We start from the raw sequence: 22590 nt of genomic DNA, 5'->3' as shown, positions 1-22590 counted from the left end.
TTGTCACATAACCTACCACATCTAATGAGAGGGCTACAGCAACCCTACAGTCAATCATCTGACTTTACTACAATGCAACTTACGAAATTTGACAACCTTCTACAACGGCACAGTGGGACAACTGGTAGAGCTGCTACTTCACAGCTCCAGCAACCTGAGTTCAATCCTGACCTCCTCTGCTGTCTGTGTGGAGTTTGCATGTTCTCCATGTGAGTTTCCTCCGAATGCTTCGCTTTTCTCCCACATCCCAAAGGTTAATTAGCCACTGTAGGGTGCCCCCACCAGTTGTGGAATCAGTGGGAAGTTGATAGGAATGTGGGGGGAATAAAAAGCATGCATTTAAGGTGAGGGGGGGTAGGTTCAGAGGAGATGTGAGGGGTAAGTTTTAAGAGGGGTAAGTCAGAGAGTCGTGGGTGCCTGAAATGCGTTGCCTGATAGGGTGGTGGGGACTTTTAAGAGGGGCTTGGATGGGCACATGAATGGGAGGAAAATGGAGGGATTATGGGCATTCTGTTGGTAGGAGGGATTAGCTATGTCGGCACAACATTGTGGGCCGAAGGGCCTGTTCTGTGCTGTATTCTATGTTCTAAATGCCAAAAATGCTTAATAGGTTAGGCAGCATCTGTGGAGGGAGAAATGTCTCAGGCCACTGGCCTTTCCTCCGTTACTTACTGATGTTCATTGATGTGAAATTGCTTTGTTGCTGCCTTGCTTATATTGGAGATGAACTTTCAGTACTATATCTGCCTGTAGGTCCAGTGGGGAGACAGATACTGGAATCTGGAGCAGCAAACAATCTGCTGGAGGAACCCAACAGTTCGAGCAGCATCTGCAAAGGGAAAAGAGAGTCCTGATGCAGGGTTTCGACCTGAAACGTTGGTAGTTTCTTTCCCTCCACAGATGTTGTTTGACCCACTGAGTTCCTCCAGCTTGTTGCTGCCTGTAGCTCCACGTGGACTCAAAGGCAGAGGGTGTCCTGAGCACTGTGAACAGGCAGAATTAGTGAGAGGTTTTACCTCTGTGGATCTCAGTCACCATCCCACTCCATAGTTCATGCTTGGGCTCTGACCCAATGCTTTTGCCCAGTCTTTACTCCTGAGACACTGTGCCAACACACCAGCAAACATCCTCCCATTATTGGTCTACGCGGACAGTAGTAGCACTTGGCCACCCTACGATTACCACATACCCAGGCAGCTGGCAACACCTGGCCATGGAGAAATGCAACAAACAAGACCTATTTGCTAAGGATGGGTTGCATCTAAACTCCAAAGGGTCCAATATCCTGGCGGGAATGTTTAATTTAGTTGTAGGGGAGGGTTTAAACTGATCTGGCAGGGGGATGGTAACCAGGATGCTAGGTTACAAGATGCTAAGGTGAGGGAGAAAGTGTATAGAAACGAATCCATTGAGGATGGCAAGAATGACAGGCAGGTGATAAGTCAGGATAATTTACTGAATAATAGAAGTACAACAAATCAGGATGTTAGGATACAGAATGTTAGGATCGGGGATGAGGATGTTCGGATACCGAATGTTAGGATCGGGGATGAGGATGTTCGGATACCGAATGTTAGGATAGGGGATGAGGTCTACAGGAACATGTCTAAGATAGTAGGTAGCGAAGATAGTAAGAAGGATGGACAGGTAGAAAGTCAGGATAATCTGCTGATCAATAGAAGTACAATAAAATCAATAGCAGATACCAGTCTAAACATACTATATTTAAATGCACGTAGCATCAGGAATAAAGTAGATGACCTAGTGGCACAACTACAGGTTAATAAATATGACATCGTTGCAATCACTGAGTCGTGGCTTCATGATGGATGTGATTGGGAACTGAATGTCAAGGGGTATACAGTATATAGGAAGGATAGGAGAGTAGGCAGAGGGGGAGGTGTGGCCATGATGGTTAGTAGCGATATAAAATCAATAGAAAGGAAGGACATTGGGTCAGAGGAGGTGGAATCCTTATGGGTGGAGCTGAGAAATAGCAAGGGTAAAAGAACAATAATAGCAGTCATATATAGGCCCCCGAACAGCAGTCAGGAAGTGGACCATAAGTTGCAGATTGAGATAGAAAAAGCGTGTCAGAGTGACAATGTGAAGATAATTATGGGGGATTTTAACATGAAGGTGGACTGGGAAATGCAGCAAGGCGGTAGTACTCAGGAGAGTGAGTTTGTGGAATGTCTAAGGGATGTTTTTCTGGAGCAACTTATTGAGGAGCCCACCAGGGGATCGGCTGTTTTGGATTGGGTGCTGTGTAGTGAACCCGAGGTGATTAGGGAACTAAAGGTAAAGGAACCACTGGGAACAAGTGATCACAATATGATTGAGTTTAGTTTCAAGTTTGAGAAGGAGAAGCTGATAACTGGTGTATCGATATTTCAGTGGAATAAGGGAAATTACAAAGGTATGAGAGATGAGTTGGCCCAAATTGATTGGAGGAGTAAGTTAGCTGGAGGGACAGCAGAGGAAAAATGGAAGAAATTTCTACAGGAAATAAGGACAATGTAGGACAGATATATTCCAAGAAAAAAGAAGGTTTTGAATGGAAAAAAGGCACAGATGTGGATAACGAGGGAGGTGAAGGATAAAATAAAAGGAAAAGGGGCGGCGTACAAAGTAGCAAAAATTAGTGGGAAAACAGAAGATTGGAACGATTTTAAAAATCTGCAGAGAGAAACTAAGAAGGTCATTAGGAAAGCAAAGATGAGTTACGAAAGGAAGCTGGCGGACAACATTCGGAAGGATTCTAAGAGTTTTTTTAAATACATAAGGAATAAAAGAGAGACACGGGTTGACATAGGACCAATTGATAACGGTGCAGGAGGTATTATAATGGATGATAGTGAGATGGCAAGGGAATTGAATGAATATTTTGCATCGGTCTTCACCGTGGAGGACATAAGCAATGTGCCCGTTAGTCAGGAGTCTCACGAATTGGAGCTGAGTTCAATTGAGATTAATAGGGAGAAGGTGCTTGGAAAACTAAAGGGGCTTAAGGCTGATAAGTCTCCCGGACCGGATGAGGTGCATCCCCGGGTTCTGAAGGAGGTGGCTGTGGAGATAGCGGAGGCATTGGCGATTATTTTTCAGGAATCGATAGATTCTGGCATGGTTCCGGAGGACTGGAGGGTCGCAAATGTAGTTCCGTTGTATAAGAAAGGTGGGAGGCAGCACAAAGGCAATTACAGACCTATTAGTCTGACGTCAGTGGTGGGAAAATTATTGGAGGTTACCGAATACCTAGAGACGCAAGGCAAGATAGGACCTAGTCAACATGGTTTTGTGAAGGGGAGGTCCTGTCTGACCAACCTATTGGAGTTTTTTGAAGAAATCACAGGTAGGGTGGATAAGGGAGAGGCGGTAGACGTTGTGTATTTAGACTTTCAAAAGGTCTTCGATAAGGTGCCTCACAAGAGACTGATTAATAAGATGAGGGGTCATGGAATTATGGGCAGGGTAGCAAAATGGGTGGAGAATTGGCTGGTTGGCAGGAAGCAAAGGGTGGAAATAAAAGGATCTCGTTCTGGTTGGTTACCGGTTACTAGTGGTGTGCCGCAGGGGTCGGTGTTGGGGCCTCTCCTTTTTACCTTGTACATCAATGATTTGGATGATGGAATAAATGGTTGTGTGGCTAAGTTTGCGGATGACACCAAGATAAGTGGAGGAGTAGGGAGCATAGAGGAAATAGAAAGAATGCAGAGGGACCTAGACAGTTTAGGAGAATGGGCAAGGAAATGGCAGATGAGATTCAATGTTGAGAAATGTGCAGTTGTACACTTTGGAAGTAGAAATAAGCGGGTAGATTATTATCTAGAAGGAGAGAAGATTGATAGTGCGGTAGTACAAAGGGACTTGGGGGTACTCATACAAGATACCTTAAAAGTTAACCACCAGGTTGGATCGGTGGTTAAGAAAGCGAATGCTATGTTGGCATTCATCTCGAGAGGTATAGTGTATAAAAGTCAGGAAGTGTTGATGAGGCTCTACGGGGCGCTAGTGAGGCCTCATTTGGAATACTGTGCGCAGTTTTGGGCCCCACATCTTAGGAAGGATGTGCTGACGTTGGAGAGGGTTCAGAGGAGATTTACGAGAATGATTCCAGGAATGAAAGGGCTTAAGTATGATGAGCGTTTGTCGGCTCTTGGACTGTACTCGCTGGAGTACAGAAGGATGAGAGGGGACCTCGTAGCGACATTTAAAATGTTGACAGGTAAGGATAGAGTAGATGTGGCTAGGCTGTTTCCCTTGGTGGGCGTGTCCAGGACCAGAGGGCACAATCTTAGAATTAGAGGGTACAGTTTCAAGACAGAGATGAGGAGAAGTTTCTTTACCCAGAGGGTGGTGAAATTGTGGAACTCCTTGCCACGCACAGCAGTGGAGGCCAGATCAGTGGGGGTATTCAAGGAGGAGATAGACAGATATCTAAATAGTCAGGGTATCAAGGGATATGGGGATAAGGCTGGCAAATGGGATTAGAATCGTTTTTTTTTCTCTTTTTTTCCCACCCCATTTCTTTTTCCCTTTTCCTTGGAGCAGACTCGATGGGCCGAATGGCCTGCTTCTGCTCCCTTATCTTGTGATCTTGTGATCTTGTGAACTTACAATTGTATAGCATCCTTCACAGTGCAAGAAGAGCATAATCGAGCAATGTCTGACACTAAGCCCGTCTCTAGGGCAGATGACCGAGAGCTTGCACAAAAAGATGCAGGTTTTGAGAATCATTGTTAACAAGGGAAGGAAGAAGAGAGGTTCAAGAAGTGAGTGGCAGATCTTTGGGGCGTGACAATTGAAGGCACAGCTTTCTGTCTTGGGATGACGAAGAGGGCAAAAGTGAAGGAGAGACTAAGTCTCTTGCAATCCAGTTAGTTTTTCAGAGCAGTTTTTTTCCACTGTTACCTTCACAAGATAACCTGGGTATTTAATTTCAGACTACCCGCAGACCACCCTTGCTGTCAGTGTAAAGGAGCTCTTGACTGGGCACAGTGTGGGTGAACTAGCACATCCATCTTGTTACCCTGACTCCACCCTGTGAGTGCAGCATCAATCAACTTAACTCTAGATACAAAAGTAAGTTAATGCCCCATTATAGGAAGGATGTGGAGACTGCGGAAAGGGTGTGAAGAGGCTTTTTAAGAGGCATTTAGATGGACACATGAATAGGAAGGGAATGGAGGGATGTGGATGATACACAGGAGGAGGACATTTAGTATAAATTGGCATCAAGATCGGCACAATATCGTGGGCTGAATGGCCTGTCCAGTGCTGTACTGCTCTATGTTCTAATGTCCTGTATCCTGACCAACATTTATTCCTTAACTAACACCATTACATTATACAATTACGTAATTCATTGTTGCTTGTGGGAGCTTGCTGTGCATGTGTTGGCAACTTCCCTACAGTACAACAGTTTACTTCACTTTTGAAGTACTTTATTGTTTGTAAAGCATTCTATGGCTGTGAAAGTATAAAAATACAAGTCTATCCTTTTAGTCATAAAGGGATCACACTTTCCCTTTCCAACACATGTTGTAAGGATTGGTAGCATTCAGAGGCGGATGTCAGCTGATTTTCACACATCCCTCCCCAAAGTCCCCACTCCCCACGCACAACCCTCCTTAACCCAGGGGATCCCAAGACAATTCGAGAGGTCCAACCATCCTCTCTCCACTGGCTTCAGGCACTGAATGAGCAGATTGTTCCTCCGTGAAAGAACAGCAAAGTTTGATCGAAAATAAACCTGCCTGAATCTGTGCTTTCCTTTGCAATTCCACAGTGGTGAGAGTGGTAACTGGACTATACAAATCCCAACCACAGGATTGCAAACTCACCCAAAGCACACTGCAAGCATTTTTACTAATGCTAATCTAGCAGATTCTTTGGTGATCTCATAATCAATGGTCATAATGACTGGTTTGAGAGTCCTGTTTTCCTATTTACCCTTTATTAATATAAATAATATGATTACATTTGATGTTCACTTCCATCTCTCTGCATTGCTTTTATGTTTGTGGCATCATACATGGTGTCAACATCTCTGAGGATCTGTCCTGGGCCCAACACATTGATGCAATCACAAAGAAGGCACGCCAGCGGCTCTGCTTTGTTAGAAGTTTGAGGAGATTCGGTAAGTCACCAAAGACTCTTGCAAATTTCTAGAGATGTGCAGTGGAGAGCATTCTGACTGGTTGCATCACCGCCTGGTACGGAGGCTCCAATGTGCAGGATCGCAAGAGGCTGCAGATGGTTGTAGGCTCAGCCAGCTCCATCACGGGCACAACCCTCCCCACCATCGAGGACATCTTCAAGAGGTGGCGCCTCAGGAAGGCGGCATCCATCACTAAGGACCCTCACCACCCGGGATATGTCCTCTTCTCGTTACTACCATCAGGGAGGAGGTACAGGAGCCTGAAGACCCACATTCATTGATTCAAGAACAGCTTCTTCCTCCCTTTTTCATCAGATTTCTGAACGGTCCATGAACACTAACTCTTTGTTCCTTTTCTTTTGCACTATTTAGTTATTTTGTAATTTATAGTTTTTTTATGTCTTTGCACGAAACAACAAATTTCACGTCTTATCAGCCAGTGATAATAAACCTGACTCTGATACAGCTTGGAAACAGGCCCTTCGGCCCATCGAGTCCACACTGACCATCATCCACCCATTCCCACTCATCCTTTCTCATTCTCCCCACATCTCAATCAACCCCCCTCACATTGTACCACTTACCCACACACAAGGGGCAGTTTACAGAGGCCAATTAACTGCACTCCTGTGGGGTGTGGGAGGGAAAGCAGACTACACGGAGCCACAGGGATAACGTGCAAACTAGCACAACGCTATTACAGCGCCAGCGACCTGGGTTCGATTCCGGCCACTGTCTGTAGGCAGTTTGTACGTTCTCCCCGTGTCTGTGTGGGTTTCCTCCGGGTGCCCCGGTTGCCTCCCACATTTCAAAGACGTGCGGGTTAGGAAGCTGTGGGCATGCCACGTTGACGCCGGAAGCGTGGCGACACTTGCGGGCTGACCCAGAACACTCTACACAAAGGATGCATTTCACTGTGTGTTTCGATGTACATGTGACTAATAAAGATATCCTAATCTTAAAAAAAAACTCCACACAGACAGCACCGCAGGTCAGGATTGAACCTGGGTCACCAGAGCTATGTGCAGTCGTGCCTGTACTTCCCTAATCCATTGGGTTAAATCTAGTTTAGCATCTAAACAAGTATTACATCATGTATTTAGGGTCAAGGTTCACTTTTGGGAGTGAGAGCAAAGGTGATGTGAATGGGCCTGTGGTTAGATAAGATTTCTTTATTAGTCACATGTACATCGAAACACACAATGAAATGCATCTTTTGTGTAGAGTGTTCTGGGGGCAGCCCGCAAGTGTCGCCACACCTCCGGCGCCAACATAGCATGCCCGCAACTTCCTAACCCGTACGTCTTTGGAATGTGGGAGGAAACCGGAGCACCCGGAGGAAACCCACGCAGACACGGGGAGAACGTACAAACTCCTTACAGAAAGTGGCCGGAATTGAACCCAGGTCGCTGGCACTGGGTTCGCAGTCAAATGTGGGATTTAAAAAATGTGAAGTGTGCTAGAGAGAAAGGACTGAGTTCCACCCACAGTAAGCTTTCCTGGCATTGAGTATTCACACTGTGGGAGCTTGCTGTGTGTAAACTGGCTTCTGCACTTCACAGCAGTGACCATGCATCAGAACATCCTCGCTGGCTGTCCAGTGTTTTGGGACATCCTGAAAGATGGTATTGGTATTGGTTTATTATTGTCACTTGTACCAAGGTACAGTGAAAAACTTGTCTTGCATACCGTTCGTACAGATCAATTCATTACACAGTGCATTGAGGTAGTAGAGGGTAATAACATGACAGAATACAGAGTAAAGTGTCAGAGCTACAGAGAAAGTCCAGTGCAGGTAGACAATAAGGTGCATGGTCAAACAAGGTAGATTGTGAGGTCAGGAGTCCATCTCATTGTATCAGGGAACTGTTCAATAGTCTTATCACTGTGGGATAAGGAGCCAGCTGGTATGTGCCCTCAGGCTCCTGTGTCTTCTGCCTGATGGGAGAAGAGAGACGAGAGAACGACCCGGGTGGGTGGGGTCTTTGATTATGCTGGCTGCTTCACCAAGGCAGCGAGAGGTATAGACAGAGGGGAGGCTGGTTTCCATGATGCCCGGGCCGCGTCCACAACTCTTTGCAGTTTCTTGAGGTCCTGGGCAGAGCAGTTGCCATACCAAGCCGTGATGCATCCAGATAGGATGCTTTCTATGGTGCATCGATAAAAGTTGGTGAGTGTCAAAGGGGACATGCCAAATTTCTTTAGCCTCCTGAGGAAGTAGAGGTGCTGGTGGGCTTACTTGGCCGTGGCGTCTGCGTGGTTGGATCATGACAGGCTATTGGTGATAGGACGGGCTATTGGAAAGAGACGGGAAGGGTGCTATAGAATTGCAATTTTTTTCCTCTCTTAACTGTGATGTTTTGAAACTAAAATCGCTGGTCCTGCACTCTCAATACAGAGCTGTGTTGTCAAGCAGAGTGCATCTCACCATTGTTCCGGAGATCCAGGGGAATCAGTTCCTATCCCACCACAGCTGCCAAGGAAATTAAATACATTTAGTTAAATCAAGAGTGAAAATTTAGTGTCACAGATGATCATGAAACTAACAGGTTATGGTAAACCCATCTGGTTCACTAATGCTCTTCAAGAAAGGAAATCTGCAGTCCTTACTCAGGTGTCCTACAGTGACTGCAGACCCAAAGAGATGAAATGCTGAAGCAATCCAGCAAGCCCCACAGTCTGAGTTCAGTGAGGGACAGACAGACACACTGAATGAAAGAAACTATTGAAGCTCCATCCCTGCCCCAGCTTCTCTCATCTGTAACTCCCTGTTTGAATTGACGTGCTAATTCCACTCATTTTCCATACATCTTTGCTTCATGTAACTATCAATCATGTTTGTGATCATCCCAAAGCATCTTTCAACCAGTGAATGACACTGGAAGCTCTTTCACAGTTGTGTAGACAAGCAGAGCAGTTGATTTTGTGCCCAGCAAGGTAACAAACATCAAACCAGATGAATAACCCAGTAGATTTGTTTTCTTTTGGTGAGGCAGGTTGAAGGAAGAATCTTGACTAGAACAACAACAATTGCTTGCATTTATATAACACCTTAAACATGGTAAAACATTGTACTTAACAGGAATGTCCCATAGGAAGCTGTTGCGACCAGTAACCAAAATCTTGACTAAAGGTAGAAGTGTGGACAATTTATTTAATGAAGGTAGAGAGAGAGAGAGAGAGCTAATGAGACCGAAAGGTTCAAGGGGGGAATGCTAGATCTGAAGACTGTTGGAGGGACGGTTATAATCAGGTGGTCAGAATCGGAGATGGGCAGTGACCTCGGCCAGCTGTAGGCCAGAAATGAAGCAAGCATGAGGAATTTAAAATTGAGGCATGAAACTTGTAAAAACTCATCTGTTTCACTAATGTCCAAAGGGGAAGGAAATGTCCCGGCCTTACCCAATCTGACTGTATGTGACTCCAGTCTCACAACAACCCTCTAAAATAAGGCAGCAAGACAAACCTTGAGACCAGTTAGGACTGCGGTGATAGGTGAAGAGACTCTGCAGGTTAGACTGCAGGAAGCTGAATATTGGATGACCTTCAGTTTATGTAGAGCAGGTGATGGGAGTCCAGTCATTGGAATGGTGACATCACAAGGTATCAAAGGCAGTGATGAGGAATTGGAAAAACTGCTTACGCCATGGGAGCAGTCGGTGCCATGACTTAACAACTTGCCCAGCCTGTTTAAAGGATGTTCCTATTACCTCTCTCAGCTCTGAGGCATTCAGCGTCAGGAGGGGTGCAAGACAAGAGGCCAAGAAAGTGATGATTGTCATAACCGACGGTGAATCCCATGACAGCCCCCACCTGAAGCAAGTGATCGAGGACGCCGAGAAAGATAATATCACCAGATACGCCATTGCGGTAGGTGGTTCATGTAGCACCTTATCCACTCTTTAACATGGTCTTGCCAAACTCCCTTGTGGGATAATGACTATCATTGTGTCATGTGAAATGCAACAGAACCATAATCAGCAAGGGTTAATCCTGGGCTAAGCTGACAAGTTGGTGTCTCTCCCAGTCACAGCCCAGAAGATCACACTGCTCTATCTGTGACTTCACACCGGACGGCACAGTGGCGCAGCTGCTAGAGCCACTGCCTCACAGCTCTCGAGACCCGGGTTCAATCCTGACCTCAGGTGCTGTCTGTGTGGAGTTTGCACATTCTCCCTGTGACTGTGTGGGTTTCCTCTGGGTGCTCCGGTTTCCTCTCACGTGCCAAAGACATGCAGGTTGGTAGGTTAATTGGCCACTATGAATTATCCTTCAGTGTAGATGGGTGGTAGAACGAGTGCGGGAATGGGATTGCTGTGTGAGCCAGCATAGAAGCAATGGGGTGAATGGCCTCCTTCTGTGTCGTAAAGAAATACTGTATTTGACTTCACTTTGATTTAAGCAGGGGAGATTGTTCTAAGCCACTTCTCCTGTTTGTTCGTTAAAGTTCACACAACTGTCTGGAGAGGGTACATCACAGGGTCCAAGCATCTGCTATATGGACATCGTAAGATAAGATATCTTTATTAGTCACATGTACATCAAAACACACAGTGAAATACATCTTTTGCATGGAGTGTTCTGGAGGTAGCCCACAAGTGTCGCCACGCTTCTGGCACCAACATAGCATGCCCACAACTCCCTAACCCGTACGTCTTTGGAATGCGGGAGGAAACCGGAGCACCCGGAGGAAACCCACGCAGACATGGGGAGAATGTACAAACTCCTTACAGACAGCGGCCGGAATTGAACCCGGGTCGCTAGCGCTGTAAAGCATTACGCTAACCGTTACACTACCGGGCTTTTCATAGGAAAGGTTTAGAAGGTTATGGGCCAAATGTGGGCAAACGGGAGTAGCTTAGTTGGGCAATCTTGGTCGGCATGGACTGCTGGGCCAAAGGGCCTGTTTCCATGCTCCATGACTCTATGACACCAGCTGAAGACAAGGTGGACTCTACCACTGAATTTCCAACCAACAGTCTCTGCTTGTCATGAAGAATGAACATCCATCTTCCTGCTCCATCAGAGACTCAGGAGAGAAGGAGGCAGAATTCTTTCACTGAGTAACACCTCTGTTCCCTTCTGCAGGTTCTTGGTTACTACAACCGAAGAGGAATCAATCCAAATGACTTCTTAAAGGAGATCAAATCTATAGCAAGTCACCCGGATGAGAAACATTTCTTCAATGTGTCCGATGAGTCGGCCCTGAAGGATATTGTGGATGCACTCGGAGCTCGAATCTTCAGACTTGAAGGTGAAGTTTTCTTACAGATTAAGAGAAAATAAAGAATTTCTACAGCAAAGAACAAGATGCTGGAGGAACTCAGCGGGTCAGGCAGCATCTGTGGAGGGAAATGGACAGTCAACATTTCGGGTCAAGACTCTTCATCTGGACTGGCTGCCTGACACAGGTGCTTCCTGACCTGCTGAGTTTTCCCAGTGACTCGTTTTTTTGCTCCAGATTCTAGTATCTGCAGTCTCCTGAGTTTCTAATGAATTTCTACACCTCCTCTCACAAACTTAGGCCTTTACAGTCAATGAAGTAATCTTTGAAGTGTAATCACTGTTGCAATGTGCAACGCACTGCCAATTTCTGCACAGCAAGCTCCCACAAGCAGCATAGTGATAAAGACTTGGGTACTGGTTGAAAGATAAGGTTTGGCTAGAAGACTACCCAGATCGACATGGCTGTCGGTTCTTTTGGGGGGGTAGATGCAGCCCCAGTATGGCATCTCATCCAAGGGATGTCATTCCTGACAAAGCAGCAGCCCCTCAGTACTGCAGTGTAGTGTCAGCCTTGATTTGGTGCTCAAGTCTCTGAGTGCTACTCAAGCCCATCGCCATGTGATCAGAGGTGAGAGGGTGAGACACAGCTGGCACCAAAGAATCAAAGGTCTTGAAGGACTGACTTGCACGTATGACAAACACATGGGTTTGGGAGCCTCTGTTGGGGAAGACTTGGAGAGTTGCTGCATTACATCCTGTAACTGGTGGACACAGCAGCCATTGCATGCTGGCAATGGAAGGAGAGAACTTTGACCTTGTTAGATGATGTTCTTCATCTCCCCTCTGAATGTCCTTCACTGGGAGTTTACAAAGAAGATCTGCATTTATTGATTCAGAATAGTAACTGGGTACGTAATACTGATGAATATTTCTTTCTCTTTTAATATCAGGAACTAATATTCAGAATGAAACATCTTATCAATTGGAAATGTCACAAGCCGGATTTTCAACACATTTCGTCGAGGTAAGGATTTGATTTTATTCTATTCAACTGTAAGTTTTTTGTGGCCTTAGGAAGAGGAGAAAAGATCTAAGTTTTTGGAGGCAATAGAGACTACAGACTGTGGAATCTGGAGCGACAATCTGCTGGAGGAACTCAGTGGGTCGAGCAGCAAACGTGGGAGGAAAGGAGTTGTCGATGAGATGTCGACAATTGAATTAAAAAAGTTAAATAAAACCTTCTCTACTGGAATAGATCCATTTTTCCCTACTCCACCTCACCAAGAGCATCAGGTCAGAGGTGAGCTGAAGAAAGCCTGAGTCAGTCAGGATAGGAGGTCTGAGTCAAGGCTTCCAAATGGGATGCAATCTGTCAACAATCCTGGACTAAGTTCAAAACTTGGCCAAGATAATTAAGGAAATATTTTGTACTTTTACAATATTGTTGACAACCTCAGATCATTCCATTCACTCTGCAGGTAATGAAGCACTTCTGAAGTGATGTAGGAGACTCTGCAACCAATTTGTGCACAGCAAGCTGCCACAAACTACAATAGCAGACAGTGAAATTCAGCGTTGAGAGTCCAGGTGTAGTTCTGTGGAATGAGGGGTGGCTTGCAATAATTTACGATTTGCTTACCCTCAGGCATTCCAGTCCGGCGCTCTCTGTCTAAGGCCATATTGTGCTGACAGAGCCCAGTGAGGGTGTACTGGGACAACATGGTCTAACTTCCCCAACAATGCTTCAAAAGGGTGACTGATGCCAGGAAGTGCCCAGTAGAATTGCTGAAGTGATACAAAATGACACAGAAATGGTCATTACATGAAGCTGGAAGTCTCTGTTTTGTACAACTGAATTTCAGATCAGATCAAATCTTTATTAGTCACACATACATTGAAACACACAGTGAAATACATCTTTTGCATAGAGTGTTCTGGGGGCAGCCCGCAAGTGTCGCCACGCTTCCGGCACCAATATAGCATGTCCATAACTTCCTAACCCGTACGTCTTTGGAATGTGGGAGGAAACTAGAGCACTCGGAGGAAACCCACGCAGACACCGGGAGAATGTACAAACTTCTTACAGACAGTGGCCAGAATTGAACCTGGGTCTCTGGTGCTGTAAAGCGTTATGCTAGCTGCTACACTACCGTGCCAGGCAATTCCAACACCACAATCCCCATGCTCTCCAAATGACCTATGGATCCAAATGAAGAAACGGTGGAGAACCTTCTGGTCCACCACCCCACAGGGATAACTTAAGGACTATTGATAATCCAAACAGCAGAATCACAGCTGTTTGAAGCACCTTTGCAAAGGACAAAGAGCAACAAACACCCTTCTGGAGCAGCATCTGTGGGAGGAAAGTAGTTGTCGATGCAACATTGATGTTGAGTTCCCCCAGCAGATTGTTGCTCCAGATTCCAGCATCTGCAGTCTTCAGCACCTACAAAAGCTTAGATCTTTTCTCCTCTTGTTAAGGCCACGAACGACTTGCAGTTGAATAGAACCATTGGATTATGTTGTATGTCACTTCAGGCTGAGGTACCGAGTGTGTTAGAGGTTCCATTTCCAAAGAATTTCTTCACCTCCTCTCACAACCTCAGACCCTTACAGTCGATGAAGTAATTTTTGAAGTGTAATCACCGTTACATTATGCAATGCATTCCAATTTGTACACAGCGAGCTCCCGCAGGCACCAGTGCAATAAACTGGCCAGGAACTGTGAAGGTAACTACACTGTTGGATTCCTCTAGAAAGGCTTTTTTATTTAATATTGAGCGTCCCATTGATTTAATCATTAAGTGGACTCGAGGGTAGGTAAGAAGGCAGCGATGTTATAACATTTGGTAAGGAAAATGACTTCTTCTGTTACAAGGGCTCAGAAATACAGCATGGGGTGTTATCAGGTACTCGAAAAACACAGATCTTTTAATCTGTCATCTCTTTCCCAGATCTTTAATCATCTGGTCTGTCTTTCCAATACTTTCTGCCTCTATTTCAGATTCAATTGTTTAGTTTTTCCAATGATTCTAAACGGACTGAGCCGTGGGGCCACTAAAGTGTAACTTAATTTTGAACAACCCATTGATTCCATTGTTAAATGGACTCGAGGGGAGGTAAGAAAGCCGGGACGTTGTAAATTCTGTAGAAGAAGATGAGTAGCATTTTCTTGGCTCCAGGGCTCAAACAGCTGAGAATCATTGGGAAAATTAACAAATTGAATCCGAAGGAAAAGCAGTAAGTATTGGAAAGATGCACCAGGTCATTCAACAGCTAGGAAAGGGAAGACATTAAAAGACCTACATGTATAAGGTGGCTCGGAGCTCTCCATGTAATACTTCTGCACTGTTGTGGTTTTGAAAATGCAGCAAACAATTTGTACAGAGCTCACTCCCACAGCAAGAATATGAGAATGACGCAAATCATTTAGTGATGTTGGATTAAATAAGATCTTTATTAGCCACACGTACATCGAAACACACACAGTGAAATGCATCTTTTGCGTAGAGTGTTCTGGGGGCAGCCCGCAAGTGTCGCCATGCTTCCAGCACCAACATAGCATGCCCACAACTTCCTAACCCTTACGTCTTTGGAATGTGGGAGGAAACCGGAGCACCTGGAGGAAACCCACGCAGACATGGGGAGAACATACAAACTCCTCACAGACAGTGGCCAGAATTGAACCTGGGTCATTGGCACTGTAATAGCATTATGCTAACCGCTACATTAATAATACGTAGCAATACATAGCAATACACTATGTATTAGCAATACATAGTGGCCGGGACACAAGGGAAGACTCCTTGTTTGTCTTCACACTGTATCCATGGGATCTTTTGAAGTTGCTCAACAGACCAGTAAGGGACTTAGTTTAGCATCACATACTGAAAGATATTAAACATAAGAACACAAGAAAATTCTAGCAGGAGTAAGCCAGTCAACCCCTCAAGCCTGACAATACAATCATGGCTGATCTGCCTCAGACCTCACTTCCGTACCAGTTCCCCATAGCCCTCAATTCCCTGATCTTTCAAAAATTCATCTACTTGCAAACCCTCTATGATCCAGCTTCCACAACCCTCTGTGCAAGACAATTCCAGAGATTCACCATCCTTTCCTACGTACCTCAGTTTTAAATGATCGCCCTCTAATCTTGTAACTATGTCCTTTCATTCGAGATTGTCCCATGAGTGGAAGCATCTCAACATTTACCCTGGGAACTATAGGCCAGTAAGTCTAACATCTGTGGTAGGGTAGTTACAGGAGAGGATTCTGAGGGATAAGATATACCTACATCTGGAAAGACAGGAGTTGATTAGGGGTAGTCAGCATGGCTTTGTGCATGGGAGATCATGTCTTATGAACTTGATTGAGTTTTTTGATGAGGTAACTAAGAAAGTTGACTAGGGCAGGGCGGTAGACATCATACGTATGGACTTCAGTAAGGCCTATGATGAGGTTCCACATGGAAGTCTTCTATGAAAGGTTAGATCGCATGGAATCCAGGGGCACTGGTTAATTGGATACACAATTGGCTTGGTGGTAGGAAGCAGAGGTGGATGGTGGAAGGTTGTTCCTCGGACTGCAGGCCCGTGACCAGTGGTGTGCCTCAGGGCTCGGTGCTGGACCCATTGTTGTTTGTCATCTATATCAACGATTTGGATAAGAATGTACAAGGTTATCAAAAATTACAGAGGGATCTTGATCAGCTGAGTAAGTGGGCCGAGGAATGGCAAATGGAGTTTAATTCGGACAAGTGCGAGGTGTTGCATTTTGGAAAGTCAAATCCAGGTAGGACTTTCACAGTGAATGACAGGGCCCTGGAGAGTGTTGTAGAACAGAGAGACCTTGGAGTACAAGTACATGGTTCACTGAAAGTGGAATCACAGGTAGACAGGGTGGTGAAAAAAGGCTTTTGGCACGCTGGCCTTCATAAGTCAGGGCATCGAGTATAAAAGTTGGGAGGTCATGGTGCAGTTGTACAGGACACTGGTGAGACCACACTTGGAGTATTGTGTACAGTTTTGGTTGCCTTGCTGTAGGAAAGATGTTATTAAACTGGAAAGAGTGCAGAAAAGATTTACAAGGATACTGCCAGGACTCGAGGGACTGAGTTATAGGGAGAGGTTGGACAGGCTAGGACTTTATTACTTAGAGTGTAGGAAACACTGAGAGGTGATCTTATAGAGGTGTATAAAACCATGAGGGGAATAGATAGGGTGAATGGACTCCATCTTTTTTCCAGGATTGGGGAATCGAGAACTAGAGGGCATAGGTTTAAGGTGAGAGGGAAAAAGTTTAAAAGTGACCTGAGGGGCAACTTCTTCACACAGAGGGTGGTGCGTATATGGATCGAGCTGCCAGAGGAAGTGGTTGAGGCAGGTACAGTAACAACATTTAAAAGACACTTGGACAGGTACATGGATAGGAAAGGTTTAGAAGGTTATGGGCCAAACACTAGCAAATGGGATTAGCTTGGATGGGGACATCTTGGTCAGCATGGACCAGGTGGGCCAAAGGGCCTGTTTCTATGCTGTATGACTCTATGACTGTGGTGCCCTCAGTAAGTTTCAGTAAGATCACACCTCATTCTTCTAACCCATCCTTGGAGGTAGAGCCAAGATTTTCTCTTCAAGTTGTCAGAGTGAGACTTGAACTTGCATCCTCCTGTTTTAGAGGTAGGAGTGTTGTCCATCGAGCCACAGCCAACACTCCAGCTGGGGTTTGTCCCCAGGTCTGTTACCCTTGTCAGAACCCAAATATGAGACTGTTCCTCTTCTCGCAATTTGTCCCACATCATGTTAGACATAGACATAGAACCATTTGACTCTCCAAGTCCTCACTGACCATAAACCACCCATTTACACTCATCCTGAATTCACCCCTTTTTTTAAATTCTCCCCACATTTTCACAACTCCCCACAGATCCCATCACTCACCTACGCACCAGGGGCAATTCACGGTGACTAATAAACCAACCAAACCACGCGTCCTTGGGATTTGGGAGGAAACCAGAGCACCCGGGGGAAATCCACACAGCCACGGGGAGAACGTGCAAACTCCACACACAGACAGCACCGGAGGTCGGGATTGAACCAGGATCTCTGGCACTGTGAGGCAGTAGCTGTACTCTTATCTTTGAGTCTGCTGCGTTTGGCACAGAAGCCTGAACTGCCCATGAGCGTGCATTGTGACTGTCTCATTTGAATGAGATTCAGGGGGCGACAGTGTTGTGGCTCAGGCAGTACAGAATGCTAGGCTCATGATGCTTAAGAATCTGATGTAGGATGCACACTGGAGCGCCTCTCTTTCCAGGTGCTTGCACCTCTGGCATTGTTCCAGCTGTAATCTCTAGAGTTGGCTGCAGAGAAACATTGGCTCACACTCTTGCTCTTGGCTTCTTCATTATTGGTGGATGGTGCCCAAATCATTACAACCGCAGCAATTAAGATTGACAGACATTTGGAAAACAAACCTCGCTGATGGATTAAGAGATGCTTATTCTTTTTATAGTACTCTACTGGTGGACAATTATACTGCCAACCACTGTGATACGGTTTTAAATCCTAGAGGAGCCTCCATCTCTTTGCCAGAGTTTTCACCCTTCCATCTGCTTCTCCTATTCTGTTACTACAACGAACTACTTACCCTTTGTGGAAAAGTTGTTTCAGAAAAGCACTTTGGATCACAAGTCTGTCAGGCAGTGGTCAGCATGGAACATCCTGAAGGAATTACTGGGCAAAGGCATGATGGATTCTTTGGGGTGGTTCCCTGAGCAAATTGTCCAACTCATCTGACCTTGGAATGGTTCATCACCAGAACTCACCAACAAGCACCCTGACCTTGTTTGGCTGGCAGTGAGAGGGTCCCACCCCATCAGATCCTTGCTGTTTGGTTGGAATCTCACTCCCAATGCATGCTGTCCTTGGGACAAGGAGGACAAGATTGTCGTCCATCTCTTTGTGGCCTCTGCATTTGCAAAGAAGGTCCGGAGAGGGATGCAATGGACCTTGTCCCAATTCATCCCAAGCGGGACTCTCTGATTTACGGGCTGTTCCTAGGGACGCGTACCAAGACAGACTGCTGGAAGATCATCAATTCAGTGAAAGATACTTTATAGTCTGCCCAAAACTTGTTGTTCTTCCAGCACAGCGGGATGTCCATAAGGGAATGCTGCTGACTGGCACATTCCAGGCTCAAGGAGTATGTGCTAAGGGATGTACTGAAGCTCAGTGAAGCCAATGCAAAGGCTCTCTGGGGAAGGGCTGCAGTCAGGGGTCCTTCTGCCACTAGACACTGAGGGGCTAAATCCAGAGTAGAAACCTCTCTAACACTTGAAGTTTGTATCATCCCAGAAGGTCACAGGTGGCAATGTTGCTCTGTACACAGAATGTGCAAACACTACTAATGTATAGAACCAATAACGCTGCAGATGGATATGATGCAGGGTTTCAACCCGAAGTGCCAAGTTTCTTTCCCCCGCAGATGCTGCTCGACCTGCTGAGTTCCTCCAGCAGATTGTTTGTGACTGTGAATGTATAGACTGAACAACACTATACATGTAAAGAGATCCGTGTGATATTTGTTTCTCTTGCATATATTTTTTTTACAAATAAAGTTTATTTTTGCAAAATAAACCAATTTACACCTTCTGAACTATCTTTCTTTTCTATACCTGACTCATTATCACCCCTTCTTGTTTTGGCCCATTATTTCTTGTGGCTTTCCCCCCTACCTGTAGTGTTCTCTCTTTTCCTGAACTATTTTTTCCCCCTGGCTCTCCACTCACTTAAGAGCTGTTCAACTCCAAAAGTTTCTCCTCCTGATGAAAGGCTACTACCTCAAGGGTGAACTTTCTCCACCGGTTCTGTCTGACCTGGAGAATTATGGAATCATAAAATTCTCATGACACAGAAGGATGTCATTCAGCCAACTGAGGCAATGCCAGCTCCTAGTAAAACATCTTCTCAGTTCCACTTCCCCACTCTTCTCCCACAGCCCTCTCTCAGCTATCTATCCCATTCCGCCTTGATGACATTGAGTGATTTCCTTTCTACCACCTTTATGGGCAAGGACCACCTGCATTGCACTTCCAACCTTCTCTGCTTTTACAATCCTCAGCTGATTCTGAAACGTTTTCTGGCTGGATTCTGAGAGCTGCCAATGGACTCTGCCAGCCAAGCTGGCAACATGACGTACCACCTCAATGGATCACAAAGACAGATGGCTTGCAGCATTCTTATTCCTTGAGCTGCTCGGATACAATTTCAGCCTTACTTTGTTCTACATTTAGGCTTTTCAACTCTTCAAACAAAGGACCACAACCCAGAGAAGACCACCTCCAGTGGACCAAATCATAGAGATCATGGTGTTCCAACCTCAAATACAAAAGAGGGTGAATGTTGACAAGAAGCCAACACCCAGAGAAGATAGAGAAGTTCAGAGCAGTTCATATTGAAATAAATTTGCTTATTTTAGCCAAAAGCAAGGTCCTGAGCAGAGAGTGGTTAATTTGTTGATCTAGTGTTGAGAGGTCAGGACTATTGATCCAGGACCATGATCTCAGATCTCACCACATGGTAGTTGGGCAACTTAAATTCAATTAAAAGGTTCAACTAAATAAATCTGGGGTTAAAAAATCTTTTATCAGTAATGGTGACTGTGAAACTACCAGAGTGATATTTAGAAGCCCAAATAACAACGGGTGTCAGACCCAAAATATTAACTCCTTTTCTCTTTCCATAGATGCTGCTTGACCTGCTAAGTGTTTCCAGCATTTTCTGTTCTAAATAGAAAGGCTTTTGTTTTCAAACTCTTTCTTTCCCTTCCCCACTCTCCATTACATCCTCTGCTCTAGGATTCCAGTGCCTTCGACTGGAAATTCTTGTTTCTTTCCATTGCACGCTAACAAGCAAAGAAAAAAGGGAATGATCTCATCACAACTGAACCCAAGTTTCCTTGAAGGATTCAAGCAGGATCCTCAATGCAGTTTGCTTTTGTTTACCCCAGAGCAGATAGCATTGCTAACTTTTGTCTTAATAAATCAGAAATGCCTTGCTAAAAATCACTGCTTTGGTGTTTTGATTTCCTTATTGAAAGTTTGTGGTTAGATGAATGTTGGCTTCAAATGCTGGGACAGTAAGATCCTGTTTGAAAGGTTGTTTATGTAAAGACCTGAGCATGGTAAACCGTTCCAAACTGTTTCATGGAAGTGAACCTTATCTCCCTGAGACATTGTTTCTGAGAGAAGAATTCTGATTTTTACTGAAGTACACATGGTGTCTTTTGAATCCAACTGCCACCAAAAATTTCTTTCAACCTTTAAAATATGTGATGCTATTTGTTTTTCGAAAAACTATTATGTGTAGCTCTCTAAGGAGCAGATTCCAAGAACTGAAAAAAATGCACAGAATCAAAGATTTATTGAATTAACGGCCTTCTTGGAACGAACTCAGCAGGAAAAATGTTATTTTTGCTTTGCAACTATGGCATTTCAAAGGAAAATTGGGTGTGGGTTGTTGCTTTTTTGTGTGAGCTTCAACAATTGACTGCATGTAAAGACCTTGGATCTGTTTGTTGGCATTACCACACCAGACCACACTCCATTTTTGGGTTGGTTACTAGTCTCCTGTGGCTAGTTGCCAATATCCAACAGCTGGCCCTACTCTCTGGTACAAAGGCAAACAGTATGGTCCAAATATTCTCCAAAGTTGTCTAATGTGTTCACTGACCTTCACTGGCAAAACCTTAGTTTTAAAATCGTTGTCTTTGTTTTCAATTCTCTCCCCATCTCTGTAACTTTCTCCACCTCTATAACTCTCTGCATTCCTCCAGTTCTGGCTTCTTGCTGATCCCCTGTTTGAACACTCCATCACTGGTAGTCCTGCTTTCAGTTGCTCAGACTCTAATCTCTGAAGCTCTCTTCCTAAACACATTGTTTTCCCTCTTCTCCTTAAAGCTTCCATTTGACCGAGCTTTTGATTTCCTCATGTAATGTGTACCTTGATGTCAAATATCCTTTGAGAAGTCTCATTGCAGTGCCTTAGAACATTTTATTAATCTGCTTAAGTGGAAGGTTATTGTCTCTTGTAATCTCAATTACTCCTACCTTTGATTTACAGGATGGGATACTTCTTGGAGCTGTAGGGGCCTATGACTGGACAGGTGCCATCTTAAAGCAAACCAGTTATGGGAGAGTAATCCCTCCCAAGGAAGCCTACAAGAAGGAATTTCCAGAGGAACTGAAGAACCATGGGGCCTATCTTGGTGAGCAGACATCCTGTCCTTACAGCCTTGATACAGCTCTTCAGATGAAATATCATGCAAAGATCATTGTGTCTTTCTGAAGCAGTTATGTGATTTATTTACATGACTAGAGTTATTAAATTAACCTGTTATAACAGAGATATAATAAATGCCTCTGCCTGGTGGAAGGGACTTTTGCAAAGTTAGTTGTTAGACATGTTTTTGGTTTCAGTTTTTTACTCATTTGGTACAATGCATAGAGTCATACAGCACGGAAACAGGCCCTTCGGCCCAACTCGTCCATGCCGATCAAGTTGTCTTCCCGAGTGAGTCCCACTTCCCTATGTTTGGCCCATATCCCTCTAAACCTTTCCTATTCATGTACCTGTCTTTTAAATGTTGTAATTGTACCTGCCTCAACCACTTCCTCTGGCAGCTCGTTCCATATACCTACCACACTGTGCGAAAAATTTCTCCTCAGGTCTCTTTTAAATCTTTCCCCTCTCACCTTAAACCAATGCCCTCTAGTTTTGGACTCCCTACCCTGGGGAAAAGACTGTGATCATTCACCTCAGGTCACCCCTCAGCCTTGTACACTGCAGAAAAATAAGTCCCAGCCTATTCAGCCTTCTCCTTATAACTGAAGTCTTCTGGTCCCAGTAACATCCAAATGGAGCCACTTAAGTTACAGTTTCACAATGCTTAAATATAATGTTGTACTATTTAATGACAGAGATGGGTTTGGAGGGAAGAGAAAAGAGTTTGGTCCAATAGATTTGTGGGGAATTAATGGGTTCATTTGCAGACACACCAAACCTTCCTCAGAATTGTCCGCATCGGGAGCTGGTTGTTGGGCTTTAAAGCTTTTGAGTTCCGTTCTCTTTACCCCTGCTCTTACCTCTCAAAAGTTCCCAGAAGTTTAGAAGTGTGTGACTGGGAATCAGTCCTATCACTGT

At 44.9% G+C, this 22590-nt stretch overlaps 1 protein-coding gene across 1 annotated transcript in view; it reads left to right on the top strand.

Annotated features, from left to right (window-relative positions):
* itga11a (integrin, alpha 11a) overlaps window positions 1-22590 on the top strand; it is a 151238-nt gene that overhangs the window by 68430 nt on the left and 60218 nt on the right. Inside the window, exons 8-11 of the mRNA XM_052040445.1 lie at window positions 9880-10030; window positions 11249-11414; window positions 12337-12410; window positions 21511-21655. Coding sequence (XP_051896405.1) covers window positions 9880-10030; window positions 11249-11414; window positions 12337-12410; window positions 21511-21655 — 536 coding nt within the window. The remainder of the gene's footprint in view (window positions 1-9879; window positions 10031-11248; window positions 11415-12336; window positions 12411-21510; window positions 21656-22590) is intronic.

Source organism: Pristis pectinata, chromosome 28 (assembly GCF_009764475.1).
Source record: "Pristis pectinata isolate sPriPec2 chromosome 28, sPriPec2.1.pri, whole genome shotgun sequence".
NCBI classification, from domain to species: domain Eukaryota; kingdom Metazoa; phylum Chordata; class Chondrichthyes; order Rhinopristiformes; family Pristidae; genus Pristis; species Pristis pectinata.
The sequence above is the reverse complement of the archived record's forward strand: the minus strand, read 5'-3'. Positions and strand labels throughout refer to the sequence as shown.